Source organism: Bison bison, unplaced genomic scaffold (genome assembly GCF_000754665.1).
Source record: "Bison bison bison isolate TAMUID 2011002044 unplaced genomic scaffold, Bison_UMD1.0 scf7180017864270, whole genome shotgun sequence".
Classification (NCBI taxonomy): Eukaryota; Metazoa; Chordata; class Mammalia; order Artiodactyla; family Bovidae; genus Bison; species Bison bison.
This window is the reverse complement of record NW_011494842.1, coordinates 1,229,101-1,244,124: the sequence shown is the minus strand read 5'-3', so window position 1 is coordinate 1,244,124 and position 15,024 is coordinate 1,229,101. Positions and strand designations below refer to the sequence as shown.

The following is a 15,024-nucleotide window of genomic DNA, read 5'->3' as shown; positions in this document are numbered from 1 at the left end:
GCCTTTTCATTCCCTTTGGAAAAATCGCCTCCTGCGAGCCGTGGCTGTCTGGATAACCGTGTTTTGGCTTATTTTATAGATAATAGAATGTATCCCTCCAGCTGGGCCTGAGGCGTCCGAGTCAACCGTGGAGGAAAACGAAGATGACATCCAGTTTGTGAGTGTAAGTAGCAGCGGTATTTGGGGTTTTCCGAGTCAGAGATTGTGCGGGACAAGCCGCGATGTGATTTCCCCTCGCCTGTTCACTCATCGTCCAGCAAACGTGTGGACGTCTCATACCGACTGGACACTTTGGAGCAGGTCACAGGAGCAGGTATCAGACTGGACAGTGTGGAGCAGGACACAGGAGTGGGTATCAGTGGACACCGTGGAGTAGGGCACAGGAGTGGGTATCAGAGTGGACACCGTGGAGCAGGCACAGGAGTGGGTATCAGAGTGGACACCATGGAGCAGGACACAGGAGCGGGTATCAGAATGGACACCGTGGAGCAGGGCACAGGAGCGGGTATCAGAGTGGACACCGTGGAGCAGGGCACAGGAGCGGGTATCAGTGGACACCGTGGACCAGGGCACAGGAGTGGGTATCAGAGTGGACACCGTGGACCAGGTCACAGGAGTGGGTATCAGAGTGGACACCGTGCAGCAGGACACAGGAGTAGAGCGTTTGCCCAGAGAGAGGTCTCGGCCGCCCCCTTAGCCATCCCAGAGACTGGCCTGTGGGCCTGTTGAACCCTGGATCATGCCTCCCCCTCTCCTTTGTACATGGAGCTGCTGGTGTGCACAGGGTTCTGGTCTCCTAAGACTGTGTTTGAATTGAGACCAGAGTAACTTCTGCAAGATGGCCCCCAGGTTAGGGAGAAGGGGCGGCTAGTGAGGGGGAAGGAGGCGGGCTGCAGGAGGTCAGCATCAGAGCCTGTATGTCTCTGTAGAGTGGGGGCAGGTGCCCTGAAGACCTCACTGAGCTCTGAGGTCACCCTGTTACATCACAGTCCCGCAGGCCAGGTTCACAGTGAGGGGCCTGCATCACAGGAGCATCCTGTATCTTTCTGTGTTTATCCCCTTCTGACAGAGTTTTCAAGCATGAGGGAGTGGAAGTGTGCAGAATCCTGCTCCCCGCTGCAGACCTATGGAATCAGGATTTGTAGGTAGGGCCCAGGAATCCTCATGTTGTTGCAGGGGTATAGGAAGCTCTGAACACAGTTAGAAAAACATTGGTTGCAATAACCGAAGGAGGTGCTGTGATATATTTGGGGATAATTTCCACCTCAGACTGTTAAAGTTTTATAAAGATTCTGCTTAAAGTAGTATTTTAGTATCCTCGTTAGCTGGAGAATTGTACTGTAAAGGATTCTTTTTGAATTCTGCACTTAGTTGAAGTTTTGTTATTGAAGGTGTATAATCTTTCTTTTGGAGAAGGAAATGGCAACCCACTCTAGTGTTCTTGCCTGGAGAATCCCATGGACAGAGGAGCCTGGCAGGCCATGGTCCATAGGGCTGCAGAGTCGGACATGTCTGAAGGGACTAAGCATGCATACACGCAGTCTTTCTTTAATTCCCTGTCGGATGTGTATTTGTGTATTTTGGTTCTTGGGCAGTTTTAGTTTTCAAAGATTGGTTATTAAACAGTGTCCTCTATGTACCCCAACATTAGACCATTGTGATGATCTGTTGTGCTGTGTTTCAATGAGTTTGTTTAGGAATCTTTCACAAGATCTTTTCTTGGCTTTTTTTGCCTTTGCCCCTCTATGTGGTATGCTGTCCTTTTCATTTTAAATTTTTTAAGTTTTGGGGGATGGTGGTAGAAGAAATTGAACTCTGAAGTTTGTTTGGCTCTTTAGGATAAATGTTTCAGGTTCTCCCTGAATATGGCAAAATTTATGAATGGAGAATATTTACTTTGGCATTTTGTGGAAATTAAAGAGGGACACACTTCTTCATGAACTATAGGGCTTACTTTGAGAGTCACAGATGGACTCAACAAAAATAAGATTTAAATATATATATATATATATATGTACTTTGTGGAATGGAGAATTGTATTGTAGCTTGTTAGTACCTAATATAAGCTTCTGTTACTCTGAAGTTGAATATTCTTTTAAGTATTACTTTAAATGTAGAGGATCTGTTTTATCTTTGTATCCAGAATAGAAAATACACAACCAATGTAATTGTGTTCAACTTGATCCATTTTGTATTCATCTCTCTTTCCAAATATAAGTTCAAAGGTTTGCTAGTTCCAAATGGATAAGTGACTTACATGTATTAATGCAATTACAGTACCAGAAGAAACCTATTACAAACATTCCTTCTGCCTTTTTGGTGATAAAACTTCAGTGACAATAAAAACACATTAGAAACAGAATCTTTTACTTCACTCTGTAACCCAGTCTGTATTTGACAGCTCTGGGTATTGCTTGTTCAATAAAGATAATGACTAGTTCTGTGCTTAAGATTTTCAGATACAAAAAGCACACTGTGATGTTTCTTCTTGATTTACTCTGGGTTAGATTTATTAGTTCATTCTTTGTCTAACTCTCCCATCTTTAATCCGTGTGTGTCCACCTAGTGGTACGGTAGTCTTTGTGTGGTTTGGAAAATGCAGAGTTCAAAACTAAACTTAGCATGCTGAAGGAAAGGAAGGCTGTAGATGTGGAGATGCAAAAATGAGCCCTTTCATTTAAATTTTATTGAAATACACATACAGAGAATTGCACAGTTCGTAACTTTACCCTCTGATTTTTTTTCAGAGCCAGCACACCTGTGTAAACAGCGCTTAACTCAGGAGACAGAATGTTATCATAAGGTGGTGGTTTAGTCGCTAAGTTGTGTCCGACTCTTGGACTCTTGCTACCCCGCTGACTGTAGCCTGCCAGGCTCTTCTGTCTGTGGGATTCTCTAGACAGGACTACTGGAGTGGGTTGCCATTTCCTTCTCCAGGGGGTCTTCCCGACCCAGGGATCAAACCCCAGTCTCCTGCATTGCAGGCAGATTCTTTACCAACTGAGCTATGAGGGAAGCCCAGATGTTACCATACACACTTTTCATTTAGGTTTTTTGCTCTAATTTTCTAAGTTAGTGATATTTCCTTTCCCTTTTTCAGCCATCATCTTTATTCTCTGCATCCTTTGAAACTGCGGATATGTTAGTTAATTTACTCCCAGAGAACCGTGTTAACTTAGGGCTAATGACATGATCTTTCACAGATAAGAGATATACTTTAGATAAGAAGGTATCAGAACTGCTGAGGCAGCCTGTTATAATGTTGGTAACAGCACGTGAGGTTTAGGCTTCAGTCAAGATGATTGGTGTAGTGTGGAATCATTGAACATGTGGAAATAGGGAAGAAAATCCAGGTATATTTTCATAAATTATTTCAAGGGGTTTTGGACAAATAGGGTGGTTTTTGGCTGAGTGTCTTGGGGTTGTAACTAGCTCAATAAATGTTTGAGCTCATAATATGTTAAGTCCTGAATAAAGTACTTTAGAGCTGCAGAGATTAGCTGTAAATAAATCCTGCTCATAAGTGTCAGTGTTTCAGTGTGAGAGATGAGATAGGGAGGAGGACTTTGTAAATAGTTGTAGGAGAGAGTTCTTTTATAAAAAGTACATGGTGCAAAAAAAAAAAAAAGTACATGTGCTATAAAAAAAGACACGATTTTCGGTTTGTTACTTTTGCACAGGGAGCATTTTGTGTTTATATGTGTTTAAAAGGGTAGTTTGAGAAGAAACAAGTCATCAAAATGAGAAAACAATTATGCTTAGTTCTGGAGGATACGTTTTTTGTTTTTGTTTTTTAAATGGAAGAGGAGCAGTTGGGACAGATAGTATAGATTTTGAATTGTGGACTAAATTTGAATTAAAGTAGGCATTTGGGAATCATTTGAAATGTTTGAATCAGGCAGGACTGTAGACGTTCATTATGTCTGGAACTTTTCTTTGTGTGGGAAAATATATCAATTATTTAGGGTTTCAGATTAGATTTTTGCATCTGTGCTCAAATTCATGTTGTTTGTTTTAGACTGAAGTAGACTATCTGCCTTTTCTGTAGACTGTATTTTAGTATATTGATGTCACTTTTCAGTTAGTAGGTAATTGGTGTTGGCTTTGTATGAGAATCAGTTTTCTAATAACAAGATGAAAGCTCTTTTGGAGAAGGAAATGGCAGCCCACTCCAGTATTCTTGCCTGGGAAATCCTATGGGCAGAGGAGTCTGGTGGGCTACAGTCAGGGGGTTGCAAAAGAGTTGGATAGGACTTAGCGACTAACCAGCAACATCATCTCATAGAGGTACAAAATTAACGACATAGAAAACAAATTAAAGATGAAAGCTTTTTATTTCTTTAAAAATATTTTTTAAACCTTAGAATATTAAACCATGTTCCTCAGAACAGAAGCTGTTTTGCTTCTGCCTGTGCTCCTGCCCCTAAATTGTTTGGCCTTGGAATAGAATTCTTTGACTTTGTTACTGATATGGAGGGAAAGAGTTGATAGATGGAACAAATTTAAGAAAAAAAAATACCTTGTGATCAGAGAACCACATGCGTTTATACTTTTTGATATAAGCAGCCAGTGTAAACATAATAAATTACCTTTTCTTAATATTTGTATTATAAACATTACTGTTTGGGGAGAATTAATAACTTATCTTTTGGTCAGTTTTATGAGTTATTCAGAGTTGGGAACAAGAGCAGATAGTCTTTTTGCTCATATTAAAGGAGACAGTAGCTTATCTTATAAGCTTAGGACATAAGTTTTGATTTAAAAGTAGTGTGTATACTTTGGACTGGCTCAGAGTTGGTGTGGCCACACAGCCAGCGTTGTGATTACAGAACCAGGGGGCCTCACTTAGTTTTCTCCTTTGTTACATGGCATAAAAGCCAAGGAGTGGGGGATTGAATGGAACAGTGTACATGGAAAGTTTAGCACCATTGCCTGAATGGGGCTCAGTGACAGATGTTCCCGACTAGAGTGAAATAAATGGAGGGCCAAAGGGTTTTGATTCCTTAGGTTCATTATGATGGAAGCTTGTCCATATCCACTGTAAAAATTAGCTGTAGTGTAGAGTGTTGGTAAGTAGTATTTTCCTTTGGGATAGTTATCTTCTGTTTCTTCTGCTCAGCCTCTTCCTTTTGGGGTCTGAAACACATGCTGTCTTCTTCTACCTGTCTGTCACTTATAACTCTGTAACACGCTTTGAGTAAATGAATAAATGACCCCTGCTTTTTCTCATTTATGGGCCTCAATCCTGATTGTTTTATTCTGCTGGGAATCCTAAGTCGTTGTCGTTGAGTAGTTCCGGAGTGGGCTTGTGTCAGTGTTGTGGCTGACCCCAGTGGGGCATTTCTGCTGCTCTGATCTCTCCTTATTCCTGCCTTTCCTTCTGTTTCTGCAGCTACTTTTTCATCATTTGTGACCATTGTCCTGATGGTGGTGTTTTCTGCCTGTCCCGTTGTGCTCTGTGCCCTGTTAGCCTGTCATCTCCCTTTTTTCTCTACCTGCTTTCCCTTCGTGGAAGCTCTGCCCCAGCCTCTGTGTGTTCCTGGTTTCTGGTAGCTCAGGGACTTTCTTGGTGTGCTGTCTCAGTAGGCATGTAATAAAGTTCCTAAGGTACATTTCTTGAGGAGAGCAAGCTATTATAGTTTTTCTCCTCCACTACCTTCTTGACTTGACTGTTTGACTTTGACAGTCTTATGACGAGTGGCAGGTTTGGGTCTTAAAGTAGGTGATCCACCTCTGTGATCCCACAGAGGAGAATATTCTTCTTACCCTCTTTTTTTAAATGTCCATTTTTACAGTTTAGGCAGAAATCCTGATTACTTTATCATGTGACCCTTGCCCAGTTTTGCTGTCTGGTTTTATCTTAGCGGCTGAATCACCCCTCTGTGGGCTTCCCTTGTGGCTCAGTTGGTAAGGAATCTGCCTGCAATATGGGAGACCTGGATTCGATCTCTGGGTTGGGAAGATCCCCTGGAGAAGGGAAAGGCTACCCACTCCAGTGTTCTGGCCTGGAGAATTCCATGGACTGGATAGTGCTTGGGGTTGCAAAGACTGGATACAACTGAGCAACTTTTCACTTTCACTTTCACCCCACCTGCAGGGAAAGCATTTTCCTGCTTGGGGAGGGATGGAAGCTGGCAGAGAAGCAAGCTGTCTGTAGGACTGGATGCCATGTCTCAGAGAGAGGATCTTTACCTAGATGTTATCCTCTGTCTCCTGACCCCAGGTCTTTTTCTGTTAGTTTTTCAACTGAACATATCACTTTGGCTTCCCAACAGCCATCTTTCCCAACCTGAGAAATCTTTCCCCAGCCCTAATCTCCCCTGTGCTCCTTTCTCTTTTTTCAACATAGACTTTTTGAAAGAATAATCACTCTTGGCCTTTACTCCTCATTTTCTGCTTAATGTTGTAGTCTGACTTGTATGCTCATTACTTTCTTGAAAGTTGCTCTCTCAAAGACATTTTAAAATCTCCTTGTTGCTAAATTCTGTGGCTTTTTTTTTTTGGTGCTCAGTATTTTTGGCCACATTTGCATTGATACCTTTTCATTGAGGTTTTCTCTATCTTTAGGTTCTTTGGATTTGTGCATTCCTGATTCTCATAGATCTCTGATTACTTAGCTCTTCTTAAATCTTAAAATTCCATCATTTCCTCAAGAACCTCCTCGAATTTCTTCTTTGTCCTCTTTGCCCTCCTTGGTAATATCATAGTTCCAGTTTAGTTCTAGAGTTAATAATTTTCTAGGGGAGCAGCTTTCCAGTCTGCATTTGCAGTAATGTTCCTGTACCCAGACTACAGGCCTGCATTTCCAGCTGTCTGCCAGTTGCCTCTGTCTGCCAGTTGTACATCAACCCATTATGGCCAGAAGAATGCCAGCCTTCCATCTCCATATTCCAGATGTATACCTCTTATGTGACTGTTGTGTAGTCATTCAAGCTTGAAATCTTAGAGATAGCTCTGACTTCTTGTTATTGTTTGACTTCTGTTTTTTATAGTTGATTATTTTTTGGTGTTTGTTTCCATCTCACCTTTGTATCCTTTTGTATATGCACCATGAAAGTGAAAGTGTAATCACTCAGTCATGTCCAACTCTTTGCGAGCCCGTGGACTGTAGCCTGCCAGGCTCCTCTGTCCATGTAGTTCTCTAGACAAGAATACTGGAGTGGGTTGCCATTTCCTTCTCCAAGGGTTCTTCCCGACCCAGGGATTGAACCTGGATCTCTTGCATTGTGGGCAGATTCTTTACAGTCTGAAAAAAAAAGCCCTTCCGTTATTTTTGCCATCTCTGCTATTTAGTGTTGCATTGTTATGTGTGGACTGATAAATTATCCTGCTCCTGCTTTTCTTGCTGCCATACTTCTCTGTGTGATTGATGTTATTCCTATCTTAGTATTTATTGATTGCCTTTTGCCTACAGAATAAGATCTAGGCTTTTAAGTTTCATGTTCAAGACTTGGTCTATGGTAGAGTCAGAGTGGATGGAAAGAAAAGATGAAGGAGAGCCAGGTTTGATGCACGACTGCAGGAGGCTGAGATACAGCCCAGCTTCTAGTCAGAGATCCCCATCTCGTCTGAAAAGCATTGGCTTAGAGTGTCTGTGTCCTTGCAGCACCGTTCCCATGTTACTAATTCTCTCCCCAAGGAGTCGGCATAGTCCCAATACCCTTCGTGGCTTGGGCTCTTTCAGGTTTTATCATTTATTAGTCATGGACTCTGAGCATTTCCCTCTGCATTTGTTCTGATTATTTTGTACCACCCATAAGGTTTCCTCTTCAGAAGAGTTCTCACCAGTCAGTCCCAACATCAACAAAAAGGATTGCCTTAAATGCTAATTTAGCTTGAGTAGCTTTGCATGATTTGTTAGTTTGTTCGTTCTTTTCTAGGAAGGACCGTTGAGGCCTGTTCTGGAATACATTGACCTGGTCAGCAGTGATGATGATGAGCCCAGCACCTCTCAACGTGAGGTGAGTACATTTAACTTGGGTTTCTTCGCTTTTCATAGTTCAGAGATGTCCTCTAAAGGAAGTCATCAAGTCAATGTTTAGGCGCTGTTGTGCTCTAGGAAACGGCCCATTTCTGTTGGAATAGCCCTGAGAGGTAGTGCAGGGAGTCCTTAGCCTGGAAGTTCTGCTTCTAGCTTTGTTCCTCTACTTTGAGCGAGGATGTGAAAGTATTACATGACACAGGAGTGTCCTAAGCCTTGAAGGTGGTATCTGATGAAAGGGAAATGGAATAAAACTGCAATATTTTTGGCACCCTTTTCCTTTCCTGTCTTTCCTCAGATGCCCTATAGAACTGGATCCTTTTCTTCCAGAACCACGTGGCCACAGAAAATTTATTCTGTTTGGAAGAAAGGCTGTGAGAAGTTCCTTTAGAAATGGATTGTGGGGAAGGCTGCTGGGTCATTTAGGCATCGTCCCTCTAACCGCCTCTCCCCCTCATATTTGGGGTTCTCTCTGAACTGTGGTTTTTTGGTTGTGTGTTTGACCCTTAAACAAATCCTTCCCTTACTCTGAGAACCAAAGTAACTGAGCCGTTTTATCAGTCTTGTCTTGCTTTTTTTTTGTCTTAGCCCGAATTTCTATTACTGGACTGTTTTCTTGATGGATTAGAGGACTCCTGGCTGTGTGTTCAGGGTGGCCTATGATATACAAGGGATTGGGACTGGGACTTACAATCAAAATACCTAGGTTTTAGTTCCCGCTTAGCTCCTTATTATTTTGTGAATTTGGATCAGTAGCCTTTCAACTTCGGTTTCTTTATCACATAAGAATAATAACCTACCTCACAGGGTTGTTGTGAGGATGCAATAAGGTTACAAAGCTCCTGAAAACTACAAACTGTAGAGGAGAACTGCCCACCTGGAAAATTTTGTTATTTATGGTCAGTGAATGAGAATTTTTAAAGGGACCTGAAAGTGTCTCTGCAATGGGGGACTTTTAGAAATATTTTTTTTTTCTCTTCAGTGGAACTTTTCCATGTTCTCTCTGCCATTATTAACTTCTGCTTATTGTCTTACACATGTTCAATGGGATTTTAAAAAAAACTATTTTCATCAGCAGTCTTGTTACCTCTTATTCTAACATGGAAATAAGCAGCAGGCTAGGATGGCGCCCCTTGAACTGGGCTTGTTTTTGTTCTTTTTTCATAGAGTGCCAGGTTAACGCCAGTAGTTGGTATTGGGCTTTTGGGGTAATGAAACTTGTGGATTTGACTTCTGTGATCCCCTTGCTGACCTGAAGTGGATTGTATGTTTCATTGTTAATTATAATAATTTAAAAAGTTGAGTTCTACTTACTGGACATGCATCTCTGCACTTGAAAGTTAACATATTAAAAGCATATTTTCTTTCTTCCTTGGTTCTCTTGTTCACGTGGATAACCCAGAGAATGCCTGAGTCTAAGGCGCCATCCTCAGAGAGTCGTCGCCCAGAAATGTGCTCTGGCTGCAGGGCTCCTCCTCCCAGTGGAGACAGCAGCTCCTCCTCTGGGCGCTGTGCCAGCAGTCCTCAAAGGATGGTTTCTCACCCTTCTTCCGTTGAGAACCCATTGGAGACCCAGAGAAATGATCACAGTAATTCAGATATTAAGATCTCTGAGACAGAGACACTTGAGCCATCACAGAATTACCAGAGTCTGCCTCCATCTCCACTCCTGGTGCCCCAAGAGTCTATGGCCTCCTCAGAGGTCAAGGAGGGTTTGCCCGTAGAGTCTCCAGCTTCCCAGCACGGGCGGGATGCCCTCCTGTATCTCCAGACACAGGTGGCTGAGATGTCCCGAGTGATACGTGACCTGCAGTCCAGGAGCTGCTTCCGATTTCATCATTCCCGCACAGGTGAGGCCTCCTCGGTTCCTTGGGACATCTCCACCTCCAGAGAAGAACAGATATCCGCAGTCGAAGAAGAGGCTGAGTGCAAGTCCCCCTCGGCCGACGACAAAGGGCAGCCAGCTGACCCGAGTCAGTCCAGCTTCACAGGGCTGTTGAAAAGAATGGAACAGAGAGGTGTTATCAAGAGAGTCACCTTACAGTCAGAAGCAGAACCGTGTGAGGGGAAGCCTGACTGTGTGACCTCCAAGAAGCGCTTGGTCCCTCCCTTGCATCCTCTTCTGAGAATTGCCACCGCGGAGGTTTTCAAAGACCCTGCCGATTGCCATCCCTCTTCTTTCATGGGACACAGGGTGTATCCTGTGGCTAAGGACACCTCTCCTTTCCAGCCAAATCCCCCAGCAGGGGGCCCCATTGTCGAAGGGCTAGAGCACAGCAGGAGAGGAGGCACCACGTCACCCCTGGATTCCACCTCAAAGGAGATGGAGGTCATGGGCTGCAGGTTCTACCATGCTGCTTCCATCGCAGCCCGAGCTGCCAGCTACATGGCCTACATGACGCAGTATCAGCGTAAACTCTGGGAAGACATGGAGGACCTGGTCCATGACCCCGAGTTTGATCGTGGAAAGGCAAGATGTATCATATCTGATGGCATGGATGCAGGCCTCTGGCAGCTGTGTACTACCAGGGACATAATGGACTCTGTGGTCAGAGTTATGGCGATGGCAATAGACTACAGAAGGCAGGCGTGGCTTCGGCTCACATCCCTCACGAAGAAGACCCAGGAGAAGATCTCACACTTGCCCTTTGATGGTACTTGCCTCTTTGGACAAGATGTGAATGCTGTTGTTGCAGAAGAAAACAGTGTGAAAGAAAACGACTATAAAGACCACAGTAAATACTATAACCAGCATCGATGCTTCTACAGTCACGACCAGAAAGCACATTACCACAGTCGCGGGTACTCCCGAGGGGACTGGTACAGACCTCGCAACCACCCCTATAGACACAGAAAAAGGGCAGACTCTCCGGAACGCCATGGGTACAAGAATTAGTGACCCATTCACGGTCTGCAGTGCAGCCATGCACAATGCCCCCTCCCCCACAGGACACTGAATACGTGTCTGGGATGATCACAGCTGACATTGAGTTCTAGACTTTGGGAATGAAGTAGATAATACAGAGACTCGTGCTTTCTTGGCCAAGTGAGCAGTAGAGACTTTGAGTTGGATCGAACAAAGGTTACGCATTATTTCTAGTCCAAAATAAGTCTAGAGGTGGGTCCTCAGGAATCCAAATCCTTTTATGATTAAGGAAAAATATAAAGATTTCTTCCCCCTCAGAAAACTCTCACTGATAAACTGATGGCGAGCAGGTTTTGGATCTGGAAATAACCTATTATCTCTAACACCAGAGGCAGATCATTCATTTTTAGGTCATCAGTGCTTCCTTGTTTAGGCTTCCATTTGTCAGATCGTCACAAAACATCTTTTTGTCCACAAAACGACAAATGTGTTTTAATCTCTCTGTATCAGGGTGATCAGCTCACCAAGTGTCCATACTACTGTCAGTCTCTGTAAGACTTCAGAGTCAGCCTTGAAGCTATATGTCAAGAACTGGAATTCAAATCAAAATTTGCCAAATCCAGTCCCTGCCAGTGGTGTGGCTGGATATTCTAGATCGGCTGTGAACACCAGCTGGAAGAAGACTTTACTGTGATATCTCTGTGGAAACTTTCACAGTAACTGTCTTCACCACCCAGAGCTACACAGAATTAATTATCTGCAGTTGTCACTCCCAAGTCTGTCAAGCATCAACAAGCTGTGAGACCTGATCATGCTGTTCTTGCAGGATAATCTGGACATTTCACCAAGATGACCTTGACTGCTTTCTAAACTTTAAGCTTGATGATTCATCAAGCTCTAAAAACAAAAAAAGAGAGAGATTGCATATTAGTGCCCTGGAAATCAAGGATTTTACACCGTCTCGGCATGCAAAATCTGAACTCTTGAAAGAGCAAGAATTCCAAACATGCCTGATAGTCTGGTCCTCTGTAATAAATGGATGCTATCAGTCTAGATTTTACTGAGAAATCCTTCAGATTCAGAGTGTAACTGTGGATGTAGTAAAAAGTACATTTCACACACTTCCCTTTCTAGATTCCATTAACGATTTCTTGAAAGTCTGAAGTCAAGACTTCAGTGATGTGTTCTTGGTTTTTTCGTCCCTTAACCTAGTCACACTCTACCATGAGAGACAACTTACATTTTTGTTCCCAGCTCTTCGAGGTACTGTTTCTCCATCAGACTGGAACTGACAGCAGATACCTCAGCTAAACATCCTATAGTGTTTTTATCCTGAGGCAGTGGCTGTGTGGTGTCCCAGCCCTTAGACCCTTGTCTTCTTCACAGCGTGACTTCAGAGATGGAGAAGATGCCAAATTGGAGGGGTCCGAATACATCATCCAGTATTATTTGCTTGGCCAAATAGAAAAAAATTTTATCAATAGACTGATAATTTTGTAATTTCTTGGTTTGTTAAGCATCTGCATTTTTTTCTGCTTGCCGTAGTATTTTGGGTCCACTGTTAGTGGACTCCGACACCATTTTCGCATTTATGTGGTTTCTGTTTCTTGCCTGCACAGTGGTGCCTGATGTTTTCCTGGTGTTCCACTTTTTAATGGCTTGTTGGAAGGCCATCCTCTCTCCTCGTCATAACCACCTTCAGCACACTTTTTGTCTGCTTTTTCTTCCTTTCCTTGTGTGTGCTGTAGCAGTCAAAGATGCATATATCCCTACTTGGAAGCTACTTTGTCAGATAATTTCAGGGATAATTTATAATTGATTCTGATTGTCGTATTGGTAGATGAAGCTTAAGTTGCAGTCTTGATAGTTTCCTCTTGGCAAATTTGGTCAGGGCATATTTAGAGTTAACATTTACCTTTAATTTTTCTGTACTTTTCACCAAGTTTTACTAACGCTGTTTGAGGCCCATGCTCAAAGAAGCTGTCCTTCAAACTGAACCCTAGAAGAGCACTGATAACTGGCTGAAAGAACCAAAAGCCTAAGAAATCACACGAAGATGATAATAGTTCACAATATTTGGCCCACTAGCTCAGCGGCCTCACGTGCCCTTGCCGTGACCTTCTAGTTTCTTCTGTGAAAGCATAGCCGTGGGAACTAGAGAGAAAGACCTTGACACTCCACGATGGCTGCCCGAGGTGTTCCCAGTTAGCTGAGGCTTCTTCACACTGCTCCCGCTTCTCCATTTCTCTCCATCCCTTCCCTGAATTAGGTGCTGGGTCACAAATTTGGTGATTTTTGAGAACTCTTATTTTCCAAAATTTGAACTGGAATTAATGGTGCTTGAAGACCTGACTCTGAGACTGCTCTGGCATTTTCACCTAACCTGCTCTTCCTTTGAAACTTTTTACTTTTAATGGTGTTTAAAAAAGGACGCAATGTAGACTTTACCATTGTAACCAGTTTCAGTGTACCTTGGAGTAGAGTTAGCTGTGTTCACTTGGGTGTATTCCTCCTTTCCTCACTGCTCATAGAGCAGCATTTCTTTTGTCTTCCTTCTGCGTTATGTTTGTTGCTCCATAGCAACAAGATAAGTAGCATTTCTTTCCCACTGTCTGATTGATATGCCCAAGGACCTCCATAGGTCTTCCCTAAAAATGCAAAAGTATTGAGAAATCATCCAGTTAGTGGTCAGGTAGCTGACTTCTGAAGCACGCGGCCATCTCGTGGGGATGGAGCAGAATGCAGTAGAGTGGGAGCAGGTTTAGTTGGAGGTGATGTGATTGACTGCAGAAGAAGCGATTGACCTGCTTTTTTATTATTGCTATTTTAAAGTCTTTCTCTGGCATACTTGAATGAAGATGATGTTATAAAACTAAAAATGGGGACTTGGTCTAGGGAAACAGCCGCAGTAGTATTTGGAACTCATAATTAGTCAGATAACAGGTTTTCAGGTCACGTCTGCCGTGTGCAAAGCCAAGATCCTCTATCAGGCCAGCCTCTGATGTTTGAACGTCGCTGGGTTTTCTAGGAGGCCTCATGGTCATCACAGGTTGAGTGATGTGGTGTTCCTGAAAGGGATGCATCTAATGATCCTTCTTTAAAATGTCATTGTTTGACTAGATATAAAATGTATGTGGAAACTAAGATTTCTCGTGTTTACTGTGTGTACACAGAAATACTGTTTCCATTCATTGTTATATGAAGTGCCTTTTTGAATTTTACACTATTGTTTAAAACAACATTTTAATGTCTTGCGTGTCGCTGGTGATATTTATGTGAATTCTGTATAGTGCTTTTTTTATCTTGTAGTTTATGCCTCATCTGTACAATTGCACTATCTAAGGGTACTCTCCTTCTGAATGTTACTTTATTTTCATTACAGCACTGTTGATGCATTTCAGAAGGACTTGTAGAGTATGTCCCCCCGCCTTTATTTAAATAACTTAGCAGTAGCTATTTTAGTTACTAGTGATTGGCTCAGTTTTCTGGGCATTGAGGCAGCTTTGTTTTCTGTCTCTAGGTTCTAGGTTTCTGATTGAAGCATTTGTCTTATGTCTAACCTTGTTCATAGCCATAGTAACACAGCTCATTTGTAAGTGGGTGTGTTGCTTGGTAATAAGAAACAAAGATATTTGGAAATTAAAGTATATTTGTTGACACTTTATCTTTTTTTTTCAGACTGTGTGACAGCTTATCAGTGTAATTGCATTTAAACTTATTATTATTATTTACTGTGTGACAGCTTCTTTATGTATTATTACATTTATTTACCTAGCCCTCAAAATAACATTTTGAGGAGAGCATAAACTCAGGCTACTTGGGTACTATTTAGTATATTACATTATGTTACATTACCATTATACTAATAATTTACTGAATGATGCCTAAGTGTCCTGATTGATAATGTCCTTAAAGGCCTGCTCCATCCAGGATAACCTCTCAGGTACTGTAAACAGGAGGTTGGAATCAGCACAGTCCAGAATCTCTTCTAGCTATAAACTTGGATACAGAGTTAAATGACATGGATGAACAAAGTTAAACGCCACATTCAGTATTCTTGAGGATACACTTAATTGACTGGGATTCTGGTGAAGGTTAGAAATTAAGGATTAGATCTTTGCAGAAATAGTTTAAAGACTGCAATAACTGAAAACTTTTTTTTTTAATGGCATGAGGC

At 42.5% G+C, this 15,024-nt stretch overlaps 1 protein-coding gene across 1 annotated transcript in view; it reads left to right on the top strand.

The window, feature by feature from the left end:
• The window catches only part of ZNF451 (zinc finger protein 451), an 89,192-nt gene that overhangs the window by 493 nt on the left and 73,675 nt on the right, over positions 1 to 15,024 (top strand). Inside the window, exons 2-3 of the mRNA XM_010848704.1 lie at positions 80 to 163; positions 7,881 to 7,961. Of these exons, the coding sequence (XP_010847006.1) occupies positions 80 to 163; positions 7,881 to 7,961 (165 nt within the window). The remainder of the gene's footprint in view (positions 1 to 79; positions 164 to 7,880; positions 7,962 to 15,024) is intronic.